At 51.5% G+C, this 16,626-nt stretch overlaps 2 protein-coding genes across 4 annotated transcripts in view; one reads left to right on the forward strand and one right to left on the reverse strand.

Annotated features, from left to right (window-relative positions):
• Positions 1–9,394, forward strand: part of LOC144205240 (ubiquitin carboxyl-terminal hydrolase 54-like) — an 11,443-nt gene extending 2,049 nt beyond the window's left edge. Inside the window, exons 4-24 of one of the 3 annotated variants that reach the window (XM_077729464.1) lie at positions 245–297; positions 1,624–1,951; positions 2,538–2,630; positions 2,703–2,837; positions 2,903–3,016; positions 3,197–3,279; positions 3,362–3,464; positions 3,533–3,679; positions 3,767–3,916; positions 4,239–4,392; positions 4,586–4,714; positions 4,946–5,095; positions 5,155–5,500; positions 5,574–5,662; positions 5,728–5,892; positions 5,962–6,087; positions 6,421–6,556; positions 6,684–7,036; positions 7,123–7,280; positions 7,351–7,429; positions 7,580–9,394. In XM_077729464.1, coding sequence (XP_077585590.1) covers positions 1,808–1,951; positions 2,538–2,630; positions 2,703–2,837; positions 2,903–3,016; positions 3,197–3,279; positions 3,362–3,464; positions 3,533–3,679; positions 3,767–3,916; positions 4,239–4,392; positions 4,586–4,714; positions 4,946–5,095; positions 5,155–5,500; positions 5,574–5,662; positions 5,728–5,892; positions 5,962–6,087; positions 6,421–6,556; positions 6,684–7,036; positions 7,123–7,280; positions 7,351–7,429; positions 7,580–7,734 — 3,009 coding nt within the window. In that variant the 5' untranslated portion in view covers positions 245–297; positions 1,624–1,807 and the 3' untranslated portion in view covers positions 7,735–9,394. Of the gene's footprint in view, positions 1–244; positions 298–775; positions 926–1,623; positions 1,952–2,537; positions 2,631–2,702; positions 2,838–2,902; positions 3,017–3,196; positions 3,280–3,361; positions 3,465–3,532; positions 3,680–3,766; positions 3,917–4,238; positions 4,393–4,585; positions 4,715–4,945; positions 5,096–5,154; positions 5,501–5,573; positions 5,663–5,727; positions 5,893–5,961; positions 6,088–6,420; positions 6,557–6,683; positions 7,037–7,122; positions 7,281–7,350; positions 7,430–7,579 lie in introns of those variants that run through there. The other 2 variants (XM_077729463.1, XM_077729465.1) reach the window with 2 other exon arrangements.
• Positions 8,423–15,795, reverse strand: LOC144205242 (multimerin-2-like). The gene is made up of 9 exons (XM_077729466.1): positions 15,596–15,795; positions 13,691–13,813; positions 13,525–13,631; positions 12,991–13,083; positions 11,065–11,939; positions 10,752–10,961; positions 10,066–10,512; positions 9,628–9,970; positions 8,423–9,549 (listed from the first exon to the last, which is right to left on the reverse strand). Exons 1-9 carry the CDS (start codon positions 15,775–15,777, stop codon positions 9,143–9,145), a joined length of 2,787 nt encoding a protein of 928 aa, XP_077585592.1. The 5' UTR covers positions 15,778–15,795; the 3' UTR covers positions 8,423–9,142.
• Positions 15,796–16,626: the final 831 nt, after the last annotated feature.

Genomic DNA, 16,626 nt, shown 5'->3' on the forward strand with positions numbered 1-16,626 from the left:
GAACCTGAACATACTATAAAAAAAGAAAAAGTGCCAAAGTGAGGATGTTCACATAAGGATCATGTTTTTTTTAGCTTGAAAATACAACAGCAAAGACAGCAAACTTGATATTGGACGCAACTTCATCCCAAAAAGTGACAGAAAAGCCCCAAAGACCAACTATCTTGACTGAATTCTAGTTTTAATGTTTGCCAGAATACTACAGTACTGCAGCCGAGTAATATAAGCTTCTATTGTTTTCCAGTTGACCTCAAAATGGACCTTGTAATTGGACATATAGAAGGAAAATGGCAACCGGTAAGTAGTTTCATCTAAGACTGCTTTGAACTGGTGACAAAACTGTAGTAAAATATAACAGTGTTAAATGGTTTGTTGGCCAAGTATTAATAGAGGCCCTTGCTAAATTATTATTTGGCTTGGGTTGGACCCAAAGATGCAGAACTCTGTCACAAAAGTGCTGTTCCGCAAATATTATCAATATATTTTGTATCTTTAGTGACACATTTATTTAAATAGCTTTCATTTGTTTGTTATAGGCAAATGAACAAATGTTTATTCTGGAACCGGTTAATGTCATGCAAATATCATTTGCTGTTCATCAATTCAAAGTAAAATGTAAAATGAAAAAAATACATTCACGTAAAACATCATTTAAGAACAAAAAAATATTTATTACAGTGACAGCTGAGTCGCATTTCGACCAAAACACAAAAGGTAAACATACACAGCCCCACACACAGTGACGTCATCGCCATGCGCTCGTTCGCGTGCCCGTGGTGCAGGTAGTAGCCCCGCCCCCCTTTCCTTCCGCTCCTCTCTTCCCGCACCGGGAACGTCCGGAGCCGGCGGAACCGGCAACGGCACCGGCACCGCTTTGACACACAGCCGGCTTTCCCCCTCACTCGTCCCCGGACAGCAGCCTCAGGTGAGCCGCCATACAGCTGCGACCGGGTGCCGAACCGAACCTACGCGCTTTTACCGGACTCGTTTCCCACGGACGGGGGGCTCGACCGTTACGTCTCATTCATTCAGCCACGAAAGCCGAGCTCGTAGGCCGGCCGGCCCTGTTCGAATACGGTTAGAAAGTGAACGAACGTCCGCTCTTCTCCCGATGAAGTTTGCTAGAAGTGATGTCATGGTGTTCATGTGACAAAGCGCGTCCCCGCCTCCTCTAAATCGCCCTTTTAGTCTCGTTTCCTTCACGTGGACTCGGTTTGTGGTAGAATGTGCGCGTTTTCATCGTTATTTTGGACGAGCACCAACGTCAATTCGCTCTTCCATCCTAGGTTAACCGCCCCCTACTTCTCGGATGCTTATTGTGTTGGGGGGGACATAGTGTGACGCATTTGGAATTTGGAAAAGAATCGCTGCGTAGATTGGCGAGCATCAGGGTTGCCAGATCGGAAAGACGCTTTCCAGTTTAATGACACCTTAAAAGCATGAATGCCGACTGGGTTGCCAGATCGGAAAGACGCTTTCTAGTTTAATGATGCCGTAAAACCATCCATTTTTGGGGTGCTGGAGCCCATCCCAGCTGACTTTTAGACTTATAGTCTGGAAAATGCACTATTTAGTGTTGTACAATGAAAGTGTTTTAATTGTTGTTGTAAATGTCTCCTACAGTGACCTTGATTGAAATCTGAGCCTTCTGGTCCAAAACTGGGATGGCGAGAAGTCCAGCTCTAGAGTTAAAACCAGAAAAACTCTTTGGATTCCCCGGGCGCTTCCCTCGCGCTCCGTCCTGGAAATCAACGAAATCTTATCCCGTTTTTTGGTCGCTGCAAAACCGAAAGACGTTCAATTCGTCATGTCCTGGAAGAGGAACTACTTCACGGCGGGTGGCGGTGGCGTTGGCGGCGGGGCGGCGGCCACGTGGACCTCCGTGGCACCCAGTAAAGGGCTGAGCAACGAGCCGGGACAAAACAACTGCTTCCTAAATAGCGCCCTGCAGGTACAAAATACACGTTCGATCCCGTGTCGCACCATTTTTGCTACTTTGTCAAATTTTGCTAACATTGTTTGTTTCCGTCTAATGGCGCTAACGCTAACAAGTCAATTTGAGCTATCCCCATCTTATATTTTTGAAATCCAAGTCACCTGATTTTGACCAAAACGTAAATTTTCTTCAAAAACGGCATCTAGGAGGAAAAATCCGAGAGTTAAGTCAGTCAACACCTAGCGATGACGCACAGGTGACTCATTTCAAATGTTCCACTCACCCCCGCCGCGACATGTGGTCTGAAAACGATGCTGCCATTCTATCTAACGCCCATTCGGGCTTTAGTGAATGACGGGAGGTCACGCCACATGTCCGCCGACGCGTCCGGCCGGAGCAAAGCGGCATATGGCCGGCTGTGGGAGGGAACGTGCTTTCAAACACCACTGATGTCGGGGTGCGCTTTTCTTGCCAAATTAGGTCATTCGCTGGCATTGAAGTACAAGCCACACCCCTGCCAAATTATAAAACAACTTATAGTCCGGATAATACAGGAGTGATAAAACACTATCAATGAATTTTTTTCTGTATTTGCACTCAGGTCCTTTGGCATTTGGACATTTTCCGCCGCAGTTTCCGACAGCTGACGTCCCACAAGTGCATGGAGGACTCGTGTGTCTTCTGCGCTCTCAAGGTGAAGTGTCGTCCTGATACCGGGCTTTGGCCCTGTCCCTCTTCCCTAACCCATCTGTCTTCCCGTCCCCAGGGCATCTTCGCCCAGTTCCAGCACAGCAGCGACACGGTCCTGCCCTCGGACGCGCTCCGCAGCGCCCTGGCCCAGCCCTTCCGGGACGAGCGGCGCTTCCAGCTGGGCACCATGGACGACGCCGCCGAGTGCTTTGTAAAAGGAAAAGCCGCCGCCTCTCTCCCCGTCCCGGACGGCGCCTGACGCCGCTCTCGTGACAGGAGAACATCCTGACCAGGATGCACTTCCACGTGGCCGACGAGTCCCGAGAAGACGTGTGCACGGCCGGGCGCTGCATCCCGCACCGCAAGTTCGCCATGATGCTCTTGGAACAGGTGGCCGCTTGAACCCTCATTTTCATCATTCAGCAAAAAAAAGACACGTTATTTGATGCTAATAGGTTTGCCGACTACAGTAAACCAGTTAGCATTGTTAGCATCTTTGTTGCAAATATCCGCCATGTTTTTTTTCTATTTAACAAAACAATAAAGCTCATCATGATCTTCTTCTGCCAGTGTGTGTGCAGCAGCTGCGGCGCATCTTCGGACCCGTTGCCCTTCGTCCAAATGGTCCATTACGTCTCCACCACCTCCCTGTGGTGAGTCCCAGCATGCAGTGCTTCTACTACTTCTTTTTGTTTTGAAAATGTGACCACGCCCCCCCTGCTTCCCGTTGCCCAGCAACCAGGCGGTGAAGATGCTGGAGTCCCGGCAGAACGCCACGCCGGGAATGTTCGGGGAGCTGCTCCGGAACGCCGGCATGGGCGACCTCCGCGACTGTCCCGTGAGTCCAACCCGTTTTAGACACACCCCCAACCCCCGTTTAAGCTCTCTCTCTCCCCAAACCCTCAGAGTCGCTGCGGTCATCAGCTGCGGACGACTCGCGTCCTCCTGAACAGCCCGGAGATCGTGGCCATCGGCCTGGTGTGGGACTCGGACCACTCCGACCTGGCCGAGGACGTCATCCACACCCTGGGCACGTGCCTGCGCCTCGGAGACGTGAGCGCCCCCCTCCGTCCGTCCGGGTGTGCCGTGGGAACTCTGTTCTGTCATGGGACTGAGCGGTCGCCTGCCATTCCGCTTCAGCTGTTTTACAGAGTGACAGAGGAGAAGGCTCGGAGGGCGGAGCTCTACCTGGTGGGCGTGGTCTGCTATTACGGCCGCCACTACTCCACCTTCTTTTTCCAAACCAAAATACGACGTTGGATGTACTTTGACGACGCGCACGTCAAGGAGGTTTGGCCTTTTTATTTTTTTTGATCAACTTTCATCGCATGGCTAAAAATATATATACTCTGTAAACCAATTTAAATATTTAAAATGCAAAAAAAAAGATAGATTACGGTCCATGTCTGAGCCCCGCCCCTCCATCTTGAAAACGCCCTCCCTCCCTCTTTTTCTCACGTTGCGGTCCAATGACATTCCGTGGCCAGCTGGCCGGCGAAAACACGGATTTCCCTCCATTGTTTTGGGGTCGGGGGTGTGGTCGGAATGTTTTTGCCCACGCTGCAATCTCTTTCTTTTTTAGTTTGAGCTAACGCTATCCTCGCTGTGTTAGATCGGGCCCAAGTGGAAAGACGTGGTGTGGCGCTGCATCAAGGGCCACTACCAGCCCCTCCTGCTGCTCTACGCCGACCCCCGCGGCACCCCGGTGCCAGCCCAGGACCGGGACCCTCACCCCGACCGGGCCAGCTACGACAGCGAGGACTCGGGTAACTACGACACAGCTAGGAGTGGTGGTAGTAGTAGCACGGACGCAGGAGCCCAGGTAACCAAACCGGGCGTCGTCATCGTAGTCCTAGTACTGCTAAAGTAACGTAGCCTAGCTTACCGTTGCAGATTTTGCTAGCTAGGTGATTCCTTGGCTTGATTTGACTGTCTTCACCACTTTGTCCACCTCCTCAGGTCGCGAGCCGTCCGTCTCCAGCGACGCTCGCACCGATTCGTCCACGGAGAGCGGCCCGTCCCGCCGGCCCTCTCGCCCCCCGACCACCGTCGCCGGCTCCGAACGCCTTGACGAACCGGAAGCTGTAGGTAAAGCTGGACCTTTTTTTCTATTTCTCAAAAGCTGTCACTTTCTTTGATTATTGCCTCCACTGCCATTTTAAGCATAATAGTTTAGCCTATATGCTAATCACTTGCAATGCTAGGAGTTGGCGAGCTTCATTTTTGCACTTTTCCCAACTAACGAGCATTTCATTTCATTGGGGTTGTCCTCTTTTTGGGGGGTGAAACGTATGCGCTAAAAGCGTTTTTCCCGTTCAGGGTCAGCGCCGGACGCCAAAGAGTCGCCCCAGCCTTGGAGAAAGGGAGGAGCGGTCCTCGCACCCGGGCGAGACAGGAGGCGGGGCTCCAACCGCCCCCGCCGGGCCAAAGCGGACGGCGAATCCTCCTGGGCCGGTTATCACAGCGAAGGTATGGCTTGAAAATGTGCCTATTTTTTTATCCATAATATATTCGGCCCTCCCCCCCAGGAGAGACGCTGAAGGAGCGTCAGGTTCCCCGCAAACTCTGCGACTGGAAGGAAAGCATGAGCGATATCCTCCACGGCCGAAGCCCCTCCTCGCCGGTGACGGCCGGGACGGTCCCCACGGTCTCCCGTCCCGAAGTCACCCGGGCCGGGCGCCGCCCCTCCTGGAGGCCCCGGCGCGAGGTGCTCAACATGGACGCCGTCTTGGCGCGGCGAGGCTACACCGCGCTGAGCGCCACTCCCGCCGCCGAGGCCGGGGGCGGGGCTCCCCCCTCCGGGCTCATCCAAAGAATAGAGAGCGGGTACGAGAGCAGCGAGAGGAACGGGGGCAGCCCCCTGGACCCCAAGCGGTGAGAGCCGGCTTCTCCCAGTCAGCACAAATTGGACCTCTAAACATGATCATTCCTTTGTGCGTCATTTCAGAGCGTCGGGACCGTCTTGGAGGAGCGCCAGATCCAAAAGCGGCGGCGCCGTTCCGCGGGAGGTCCTCCCGGCCGCCAGGGGGAGCCCCAGTACGACCGGGCTTCGACCGAACGCGGCCTTCTCCGACGTGAGCTCTAACGAATGCGCCCAACAGCGCCCCCCGCGGGCCCCAGCGAGCTGGACGAGCTTCAGGAGAGGGTGCTGAAGAACGCCCGCCAAGAGGAGGAGCTGCGCCGGCGGGAGAAGGACAGGGAGGCCCGCCTGGGCTTCGACCCCAGACCCGCCAAGTACTTGGACCTGGACAAGCTGCAAATCCAGGGTACGCTCAAAAGTCAAATCCGGACCGCCTCCAAAATGGCCCCGCGCCAACGTCCGCTTCCGCCCACAGGTCGGCGCGACGGTCCGGATGGGTGCCCGGAAGTGGCGGAGGCGGAGCTACTGCTGGACCAATCGGTGCGGCTGGAGCAGGCGCGCCAGGTGGCCGCCGCCCTCTCGGCGGTCAACGACGCCGTCTGTAAGCTGCTCACCTTCCTTTTCCTCCTTTTTACTCAGGCGTTGTTTTTAATCTAGCCCGCGACCCTCGTGAGGATAAAAAAAAAAAAAAAAAAAAACACCTATCGCACATTATTTTAATATTCATACCTTGTTTCATTTTTTTCTCATTTTTAGTTTTTTTTCAGTTATTGGACCGTCTTTAAACCTATTATTGGTTATCATAAGCCTGAATGTCTTCCTTTTTTGCTTTTAAAGCGTCCGTATATCTTTTCCATTTGTCTTCATTTGTGCATGACGTCACATTGTTTTCCTCCATCTTCCCTTTTTTTGTGTTTTGCGCGGTCGCGAGTAGCTAAGCTAACGTGGGCGAGCGGCGGCGGCGGTGACGGCGTCTCGGGCGCTCACAACCGACGGCAGCGGTGCCTGAGGAAAGCGCGCGGGCGGCAGCAGTACCTTTTGCTTCTGCTGCGGCAGCAACGCCATCCCAGGTACTCTGTGGGGAGATGACCTTTGGTCAAAAAGGTCAAATGTCCATTAGCGCTTAGCCACACGGGTTGAACATCACAGTTGTTATCCCTCAAAATTGACCCCCATTTGTTTTTTCTGTCTCCGCAGTGAAAAGCCTGTCCCGGACCAAATACTTTTGACAAAAACTTTTACCCCGACCCCGCCCCCTCCGGCCCCGGTCCCGTCCGAATTACCCCCGCCTACCCAGCGGAAGGAGGAGCCATTCACCCCCGCCGGGAAGTGGTCCCGCTCACCTCTCGTGGACCCGGCTCCGCCCCCCGGGACTTCATGTCCGTGGGGTGCCGGAGGCGTGCCGCCGGTGGAGCGCTGGGCGCAAAACGTCAACAGATACTACAACTCCCAGAACGCAACAGAGACGGAGCCCCCTGAGGAGGAGCTGTCAGAGCTGGACTCGCTGTACCGGGCTAGCCTGCGCTGCCGTGCTTCCAACACCAAGACAGGTGGATATTTTTCATATTCATGCTACAATTCAATGATAATAATAATAATTATAACAAAAAGCGCTGTTGCATTTTTGTGGCGGCAGAAGCGTGGAAGACGCCGTCTGCCCCGCGCCGCTCCAAAACCCCGACGGCGGAGATGGAGAGGCGCGCTGGGCGGACGCCGGGCGCCGAAGACGGCGACGATGACGAGAGCTACAGCGCGGAAAACCTTCGCCGCGTGTGGCAAAATCTCCGGCGCTCCGTAAGTCTTTTTCTATTCTCCAGATTCCGTCTTTTCCTCACTTGATCGTGGACTTTTCTGGTCGTCCCAGGCGTCCGCCGCGTCCACAGCCGCCCGTTCCTCGTCCCACCACGGCGTCCAGTGGCGTTCGGCGCCCCCACAGACCTCAGGTTCCTTTTTTTTAATTTACAATCAAGAGTTTTCTTCCTTAAAACTGACCAAAATATATATATATTTTTTCACCACGTAATATTTCACATATTCTTTCCAAAATGTTATCTATTTGTATCATGACTGGCTTATTTTTCCTCCCAACCAAGACGGGATGGCGGCCCCGCCCCTGACCTACGGGACTCTCCCCGCCGCCCTTCGCCGTGGAACTTCCTGGACACTCCCCGGGCGGCCTAGAGGGGGCGCCCCTCTCGCCCTGTATGCCTCGCCCTTCCAGCGCCGCCCACGTGAGTCCCCGTCGTGACGTTTTCCGCCCCACGCGCCTTCGTCCAAGCGGCGCTCCTCCTCTTCCTCACTGACAATGTCAAAGGACCAACGCCAGTCAAATGTCGCCATCTATTCTGTAGATTAGGCCGCCATTGACAAGCATAGACGTCCGATCTATGCCGTACCTCCCACTTCAAATAGATTGGATGTCGGCAAATGAATGCGAGAAGACATTTTATTTTAGCCGACCGTAGACGTCCAAACAATTGGTTAAAAATCACTGCCACCCTCCCACTTGAATCGGATTGGACGTCTACTAAAGATAAAGTGCCACGTGAGAGGGAACAAAAAAAATGTTATTTTTCAATTCATTGGTTGCCTTTGACACAAAAAGTGGAAAAAATGGCCTTTCGGACGATAATTGTAGTCAATGGCAATTGATAAAGTCAATCATCTTGCTATTCATTGACAGAGCTAATGGCTAGTTTTTAGTTAGCCTTTGTGTACTATATCCAAATATCAAGTAAAGGAAAGTATATTTGCAAATATATAACTGCACATTTTCATTTCTTGTTTAAATTAGATTGTTTTTTATTTTTTTTTATTAGTCAAAAAGTCTAGTTTTGAATGGACTGTCTTAGTAGTTCTATTTTTGATGCTTATTTTTGTACGATGTAGAATTCACATCATTAAAATACTTACAAGCATAAAGATATTCTATTCAGGCATTTTCAGCAACTTTATTTAAATAGGTTTTTGACAATTTATACGTACAACAATCAACAAAATATCAATATTTTGAAGAATTTGGCAGCATTTTTTAAACTTAAGCTGCTCAGCAGATGAATGCTTTATTGTGAAAGGGAAGAACATATTTTCAATAGCTTAGAAACTTAAACATATACAGTAAATATTTACAGTTGATCAATTTTTTGGGGGTGAAATAAGAACTCATTGCCTGTCTTTGACGGTACTTGACGTCCAATCAAAAATCTATCACAATTTGATCATTTGCCACAAATATTAAATGTAAAGTAGTGCTGCAACTTAAAACTGAGATGCTAATTAGCATGGCTAACAAACACTAGGTCACCGAGAGCAGCATTCATTTGAAAAAAAAAAAAATAAAGCGTACCGTTACTGGTCAGTTATTTCTTTATACATTTTCTATTAAAAAAAAAAGATAAAGTTAAAGTACCGCCCTCCAAACACAAGAAGTAACTTATACTTTGATGACATTTTGAAGTAGCTACTTTGACTTTATGAGTCTATTTTTTCCATGGCTAGTATATATATTTGAGCAAAATGTCATCTGCCTAATTGTGTTTTTTCTTGAGAATTTTTGCAGGGCAGATTCTAACAGATTGGACGTTTTGGACCGTCAAGGGCAGCCAATGACTTGAACACTTATTGCGGGATTGGCCTTTTCTTAAGGGCGTGGTCCTTTAAGCGTGGCTCCCGTGACGGCGTCCATCCGTGGCGCCCGCTCGCTTCTTCTTCTTCTTCTCTTTGCCGGCCATCATTTGGTAGAGTTTGTCCAGCTCCAAAGGGGCGTGGCTTCTCTCCAGCACGTCGGCGTTGCTGAAGACGCTCTTGAAGGTCCGCAGATGGTCCTCCAAGCCCCTCTTGAGACGCGACACCTCCGTCCGGAGCGTCTCCGCCGCCTGGTGATCGTAGCCCTCCTCCATCTCCTCTTTCTCCTCTTTCTCCTCCTCCATCTTCAACAACCTGGACCTCAGCTCCTCCACACTGGTTTCCAGTTTCCACAAGTGGCCGCCATCGTGGGAGGTTCCGCTTCCTCCCCTGCGGTTCCCCGAAGGCTCGTCCGCCGAGGGCTCCTCCTCCGCCTCGTCTGCCAGGAGAAAGAAATAACCTGTTATTTTTTGAAAGACAGGAAGCGCCACCGTGCGGATCAGAGTCCACTCCTTACCCACGGGGCCCCCTGCTGGATGGAGGCTCTCCCTGAGGCTCCTAATGTCTTCCCTGAGCGCGGGGATGGAGTGCGCCTCCTGGTCGTGGACGGGCCACTCCAGGAACTCCAGGACCTCCTCGCCCAATAGGATCTCCAGGACGTCGCTGTGGCGGATGGCGTCCTTCAGCAGCGAGTTGAAGGAGGCCGACAGACGCTTCATCTCCGAGAGCACGCCTTTGATTTGCTCCGACGGGGGCTCGCCGTCGCCGGGCCGCCGCTCCCCCACACGGACGCTCAGGAGCCGAACGGACGCCTCCAACCCGGCCGTCCTCTCTTCTTCTGACGCCGTCCGCTCCGTCAACTGCCGCCAAACGCAAAAGTCAATTGGAATAACGCTACAGAAAGAGGAAGCCATAGCAAGCCGACGCCCTAAATTCTGCCGACCGGCCGACTCACCCGCCGTAGGCCGAGGCGCACGGCCTCCAGGGACGCCTCCCGTTGGGCGGCCGCCCGCCGGGCCTCCCCCAAGAGCCGACGCTGCTCGTGAGCCAGCTCGGTGGCGTTGGCCACGCCCCTCCGCAGCCAGTCCAGCGCCTCGTCCAGGTGGCGACAGTCGCACGAAGATGGCGAGGAGGTGTTCTTGTAGAGGAGGGTGTAGAGGTCGTCCACGTCCACATCCAACACCTGAAGACGCTGACCCTGGCGGCTCAGGTTGCCCGCCAGCTGCTCCACGCGTTCCAGGACGGCCACTTTGGCCGCCTCCACCTCCAGACCCGTCTCCATGAAGCGCACCTGGCCGTCACGCGCCGTCTGCTTGAGGCGCTCGCCCAGCGCCAGGCCGGCGCGCCGCAGCTCATCCAAGCCGTCCGAGGCGGCCGCCAGATCCTCCGCCAGGACGTCCACCTGAAGCGGCGAGCCAGTTCCAAAAGGTAAAAAACACTTTCATTTCATTGTTTTTCTATATGCATTTTCCTCATGGATACTCATTGATTAGCCATTTTGTCATTTAAAAGTGACTCCAAAACTTGACATCCCCTGTATGGTTCTCAAGGAATAACATTTAAAACTAGGAATTGTTTAGGGCTCTCTCTGTCAAAAAGAATCCCCGACCCCTACCCCAAGGAGTATTTTTGCGGTTTGACCTTGACAGTGTTGTTGACCACCATGCTGTCCAGACGGTCGATGGCTTCCCACAGGGTAGCGGAAGAGGTGGAGCTCTGTGAGAGGACCAGGGGTGACTCCGCCTCCTGATCCTGGGCCTGGTCCTGGGCCTGGTCCCGGTCCTGCCCCTGCTCCGCTTCCTGGTCTAGCTTGAGCTCTGCCAGAGAAGCATTCATGGCTTGCAAGCTAGCCTGAATGCAAAGAAAAATAGAGTTCAAGTTATGCTAATGCTAACTAGGGAAGAGATTGGACATCTAGTAGTAGTTGGAGTGGAATTGAAGGACTTGATGTCACCTGCAGCATTTTGTTGTGCCGCTTGATCTTCACATCTAAATCCGTCTTGAGGCTGCTGACGTTGAAGTGCAAGGTGGCACGCAGCGAGTGCAAGCCGCTCTCCAGCTCCCTCCGCAACTCCGCCAGCAGCCGGGCGCCGCGTTCCACCTCGGCGTCCGTCCGCCTCCGCCGCTCGGCCTGCTCTTCGTCCCGCCGCCGTCGGGCGTCCTCCAGGCGGGCGGCGTCCCGGGCCAGGTCGTCCGCCCGTCGCTCCAGCCGCTCCAACGAACGGTTGATGTACTCCAGGGTGGGTCGCAGCTGTGACATCAGCAGCGACGCCACCTGTGGGAGGGGCGACGGCGCCAAATGCTCCGGATTCTGGACATGAATGGGTCTCTCATCTTGGTCCTGGATTTGGTGTGGATATTTAACGTGGTCCCGGTTCTGTACGTGCCCGGTATGCCGAGACTGGTCCCAATTTGGCACCCGGACAGCGTAGTCCACGTTGTCTCCGTTCGACTCGTGTCCGGGATGTTGAGCGTGGTCCCGATTGGCTGTGTGTACGGGATACTGAACGGGCTCCGGCCAATGTCCAGGATACTGGGCCTGGCCTCCTTGGTTGTGTACATGGAAAGGAGGCTGGAGGTGGTCTTGGCTAGGGACAAGTCCAGGATGATGAACACGCTCCCGATTTAAAACATGTTCAGAATGTTCAAGGTAGTCTTGGGTCGGGACATGTTCTGGATGCTGAACTTGATCCGGGTTTAGAACGTCTTCAGGGTGCTGAACCTGCTCCTGGTTGGATACAAGGATGGGATACGCCGTTTGACTGGCGTTGGGTGAAAAGTTGATGTCTCCGTGGTGGTCATTTTGCTCGCTGTTTGGGTTTTGGATGCCTGAAAACAGTCCAAAAGGAGATTTTGTTACAAACACAGTAGAGGAGCTCAATGTCTTGCAAGCTGGGGGACAATCTGGGAAGGAAGTTTTAAGGTTGTTATCCATGTTTTGTATCAGTGGACAGGTTTCCAGGCATTTTGAGACGAAGTTTAGCTAATGTAGGAGCCTTTTAACAGAGGTACTTAAAGCAGAGAAGCCCTCGCTGACTCATGGATTGTCATATTTTCAGTATTTGGAGTTCCTCCCATTGTGTGTCCGGCACCCCTGCGGGGCCAATGACCTCATTCGGTGGGCTTGGCAGGAAGTGCTTTGAATCAGAGGAGGGGAGCCGGCCGGCCGGACGGCCAGTTAGCCAGCCAGCCAGCCAGCGTGTTATCAGCATCCTGACTTTTCATTCTTCCTTTCCCGTGGTCACATTGGCCCAGCCCGGGTTGCAATTTTTCTATTTTGGACGCCAAAAGTCAAAGGTGCCTGTTGACGTAAGCCGCTTTGCTTCAAAAACATGTGCGCTGCTCCAATCTGCCATTTTTTTTCAGGGAAAGCCAAGGTTAAGCTTAGAGTTTTTGACCAAGTTTGACAAATCTGACACATCACCTTCCCCATGTTAAACTCTCCACAACCTTTTCTTCTTCTTTGGCCATCAGAAGGAAGAAAATATATTCAAGAAACATACACGCAACGTCGTGTCTTCAGACACCTTTGAACCTCTACATCTGGCCACGCGGATCCCCCAGACGTCGGCGGCGCCCCCAAAAGTGGATGTTTGCTTGACTTTGAAGGAAACCGTGAAAACAAAACCACGTCAGAGGCCCACACTTCCACGCCCACGTGAGCCGGATGCTCTTAAAAATAAGCCCGGCCTCTTGTCAGGTTACTACGACCTTCAACTTTTATCCCGGGGCAGGATGAGAGCCTGGCGGTGGGAAGTGCTTGACTGCAACCTTCCTCCCGCGGGGGCGTTTGGACCTTCTGGCGACCCGATGCTCACTCGATGAACCCCGGGATTCCCGCGCTTTCCCGACACTTTGGGAACGGCACGTGTTCGCTTACCAGATTGCTCTCCAGATGAACCGGGTGCGTGGACGGCGTGGAGACTCCCCACTTCCGTCTGGTTTTCGGACCTCCCGTTGGAGTCATCACCCACTGCCAAAGAAAAATGTACATTGTCGATAAACTGTAGACATTCGCCATCACCCGTTCCCGATAAAAAAGCCAACAGGAAGCGTCTTTTATTTACGTCTGTCTCCACCCTCCTCCGGACTGGGCTTAAACAAGACTCTTTCCCAGCAAACAAGTCCGGACATAGGTATTTTCAACTGTTTTTACATGTCCTGAATAGGCACCGGGAGAAGAATCTTAAAAATAGATGCCCGTGGAAACAAAAGTCTGTTTAGAGAAGACTGTTTTAGCGCAAGAATTCTTCGAATCCACTTGTTGTTGGTTCAGTTTCCTTCCCCTGACGTGTCTTCAGACTAGCTTTCACGTGTCACGGTTTCTAGACCTAAAATATGAAATGTCTTAAAGCCCCTGGACCAGAAACGGGGGCCTTTTTCATGGACAGAGTCTACGTCCGATGATTATTACCTGTGTGGTCACAGTTGTCGCCTCCGTGTCCGGGACAGCATCTCCACAACAGAGCCGTGGTCACCTTCTGCTTCAGCTTGTAGAGCGGACGGGTGGACAGCTTGTACCTGTACGGATGTGGCCCAATCACAAGTAGCACCAAGTCGCCAAGAGCGCCCTTACGTACATGACCAAATGGCAGTCCGGCGTTCCACTGGGGCAGGGACTTTGGGACTTGATGGTGTACTTCTCCGTCCCGCACGCCACCGCCACGCTCACCATCCGTTTCTGGACAAACGGGCACCAGTTCCTGCAGATGATGGAGACAAAAAAAAATAACAATCAGGGCGGCCATGCTTATCTGGGCTCGCAATCGTCAACGTGAAATGTCCCGGAGTCAACGTTCAAATGTAAACAGTGAGATTGTTTGGACAGCAATCCCCATTTTTTTCTGGTCTTCCTGCTGCTGCCTGTGGGATAAATGACCGATGGAAAAAGATGACTTCATACACCGTTTGGATTTTTATTCCTCCATTGTTCGGTCCGCTTCCCGTCGGAGGGCAACGGGGCGCCGTGGACGATCCCACGCTAGCACTGCGTGGACTTTGTGAGGGATTCACGGCCACTCCATGTCAAGAAGAAGAGTGTGAGCTTTGCGCCCGGCCAGCCCAGATCAAAGTGGCGCCTCCTGTGCGATGAAGATTGCGATTAGAAGTGGCTCCTCGTTCCGGTTGGGGCGCCCTCACGTGTCAACTGGGAGCTTCAAACGACACGTTCACGCTTGACTTGGAGGATCCAGATCAGACAAGCTTCTCAGTTCCAAGCCACGTGGATCAACGGTATGTATACATGCATAATTCACAGTAGCCAAAGTCCTTAGAACAGGATTTGACTAGTCTCCCTTTAATCCCAACCTGATTATTATTATTTAGGGTTTACAGAGTATTGTAAAGACACTAGATACTACCGCATGTACTTTGCTGTCAATGTTTTGTCAGTTTTAATCACTTTAGCCCTTTCCACAGATCAGAAACAACCTCCTATATAGTAAGACCTTATTTTAATGGGGCGAATAGATGTCCAAACCCATTTGGTCCCCGGAGGATGGGCAGGGATAACAGTTAGGCGGCGACATGTGAGTCCCACCTGGCCCGCCATTCCAGGTCAACAAGTCTCCACGGAGCATTTGACCTCTCTCCACCCCTAAAGTTGATTTACGCCAGCGCTAGCGCGCTAATAGCGGACTGTTTTGACGGGAAGCCCCCGGGGGGCCCTCGGGCTCTGTCAGCGGTCCCCGAGTAGAGCGGCGCCAAAGTGCGGCGGCCTGGATACCCAATCCTCGGACGGAGTCGAGACACATTTCAAGTCGCTCTTAAAGCCCGAGCGGGAATGTTCTTTATGGGTTGGGATCCGTCTAATTCCTGAAGCGCTTGTAAATGTTGTGCTTTGGCGGGTGGTCTGAGCGGGTAGCACACGCCGGTGGGCAAAGCGCTTTCCTGACTTCCTGCTGTCTCTCGGGGGAAGGCGCCTCATGTTTGGAGGAGACTATTCCACCAAACGCTGATATTTTTTTTTAGGAATTTCACTGTTTGGCTGTGCTGGAACCAACCCATTTGAAAGGACTCCATCGTTAGCACACTAATTGATTAGAGAAGAGGCTATTCAACTCATGCCAACATAGTTTCATGACAAAAATAACTTTTAAAAAACACATTGGAATAATACAAGATAGTGGAAAAGCACCACTTTCAGTGCCATTGAACATGATAGAAGTCTGTCTAATCATCCTTGTGCTGTGGATTGAATTGAATTGAATTGTATCCTCTAAATAATACACTTGACCTTTGAATTTGTTGGTGTCATCCATTTTCATCCTTTCCAAAGCCATTTTTCAGATTTTGAATGGAATTCTCAAGAGTCACATGATTGGTCGTCACTGCCAATGAACGAGTTAGTATGACTAAATCAAAACTTTCACGACAGCCAATCAAAATCCTGTAAATTCCCAGACCTTCACAAAGTCCATTCTTGTTGACGCTTTGGTTAAAAACCGGCAGCCATCCCTCCAAAGTCCCCAGCTCGGCAAACTCACCCACTTCGCGCCGGGTAGTTCCCCCCATCCTGTATCAGGGGGGTCTCCTCGGTGGATTCGGCGTCTCCCCAGTCTTCCATCTCCTCCTCTTCCTCCACCTCGGGGTCTCGCGCCCTGACGTCCCCACCGGCGCTGGCTGGGAAAGCCAGAAGAAGAAAAAAGAGAAAGCTGACGCTTGCCATCGTCGCTGCCGCCAAGAAACCAAATGGGGGCCCGCCAGCCCACCGCCTCTGTTTTAAAGCAGAGAGAGAGAGAGAGAGAGAGAGAGAGAGAGAGAGAGAGAGAGAGAGAGAGAGAGAGGGAAGCAACAGGAAGCTACTTCACACAAATCTTTGCACTAACAATGATGAGACATTTGGCCTCCAATTTGCACCGAAGTCATATTTAGGATCCAATATTCCTTTCTTTTTTCATCAATGTCCAATGTTTTGATATGTATTGATTGTTTATTTATAATGACTATATATTGATTATTTTTGTGTGTTTGTCTATAGATTGAGTGAGTCAACAAGTTGGCGCAGAAGCTCTCCAAAACCATGGAAGTCATCTTGGACTTCAGATGGAACAATCTTGCCCATCTCACGTATTTATTTCTTATTTTTCCATCACTTATTTGTCAGTTTGTCGAACCACTATTTAATTATTATATTTTTTCAGTGCTAAGTCTTAGTAGCAAGATTAAAAATAATAATAGCACCAAAAAAATCGTGAAGAAGTGAATTTGTGATAAGTGAAGGCCCAATAATCGAAGGAACACTGTATACTTGTATAATGACAATAAAAGCATTTAATTCATTTTAATAAAAACCCATTTTAATTCAGTGAGATTGGCACATGTTTTCCCATCCATAATGGAGCATTTTTGAGCAAAATCCAAAGATTCCTGGTTGGTGTCAGCAAGTAGCGGTTTGCTATGGTTGTGGAGGTATTTCCTCCTCCACCTCCAAGGAAGTTCACCTCCTAGTTCCTTCCTCCTCGGGCCCAGTACACAAATGGCTGCGTGTATTTTCCTCTCGTTCTGGTTCCATCTT

Source organism: Stigmatopora nigra, chromosome 12 (assembly GCF_051989575.1).
Source record: "Stigmatopora nigra isolate UIUO_SnigA chromosome 12, RoL_Snig_1.1, whole genome shotgun sequence".
Lineage (NCBI taxonomy): Eukaryota > Metazoa > Chordata > Actinopteri > Syngnathiformes > Syngnathidae > Stigmatopora > Stigmatopora nigra.

Bases quoted from the DNA above. Each gene is read 5' to 3' on its own strand.
- LOC144205242 (XM_077729466.1), bottom strand. From the start codon at position 15,777: ATGGCAAGCGTCAGCTTTCTCTTTTTTCTTCTTCTGGCTTTCCCAGCC. The intron at 13,632-13,690 runs GTACGTAAGGGC...ACATCCGTACAG, and splicing joins CCGGACTGCCATTTGGTCAT to GTACAAGCTGTCCACCCGTC. The intron at 9,550-9,627 runs GTAAGGAGTGGA...TTCTCCTGGCAG, and splicing joins TCCAGCAGGGGGCCCCGTGG to ACGAGGCGGAGGAGGAGCCC.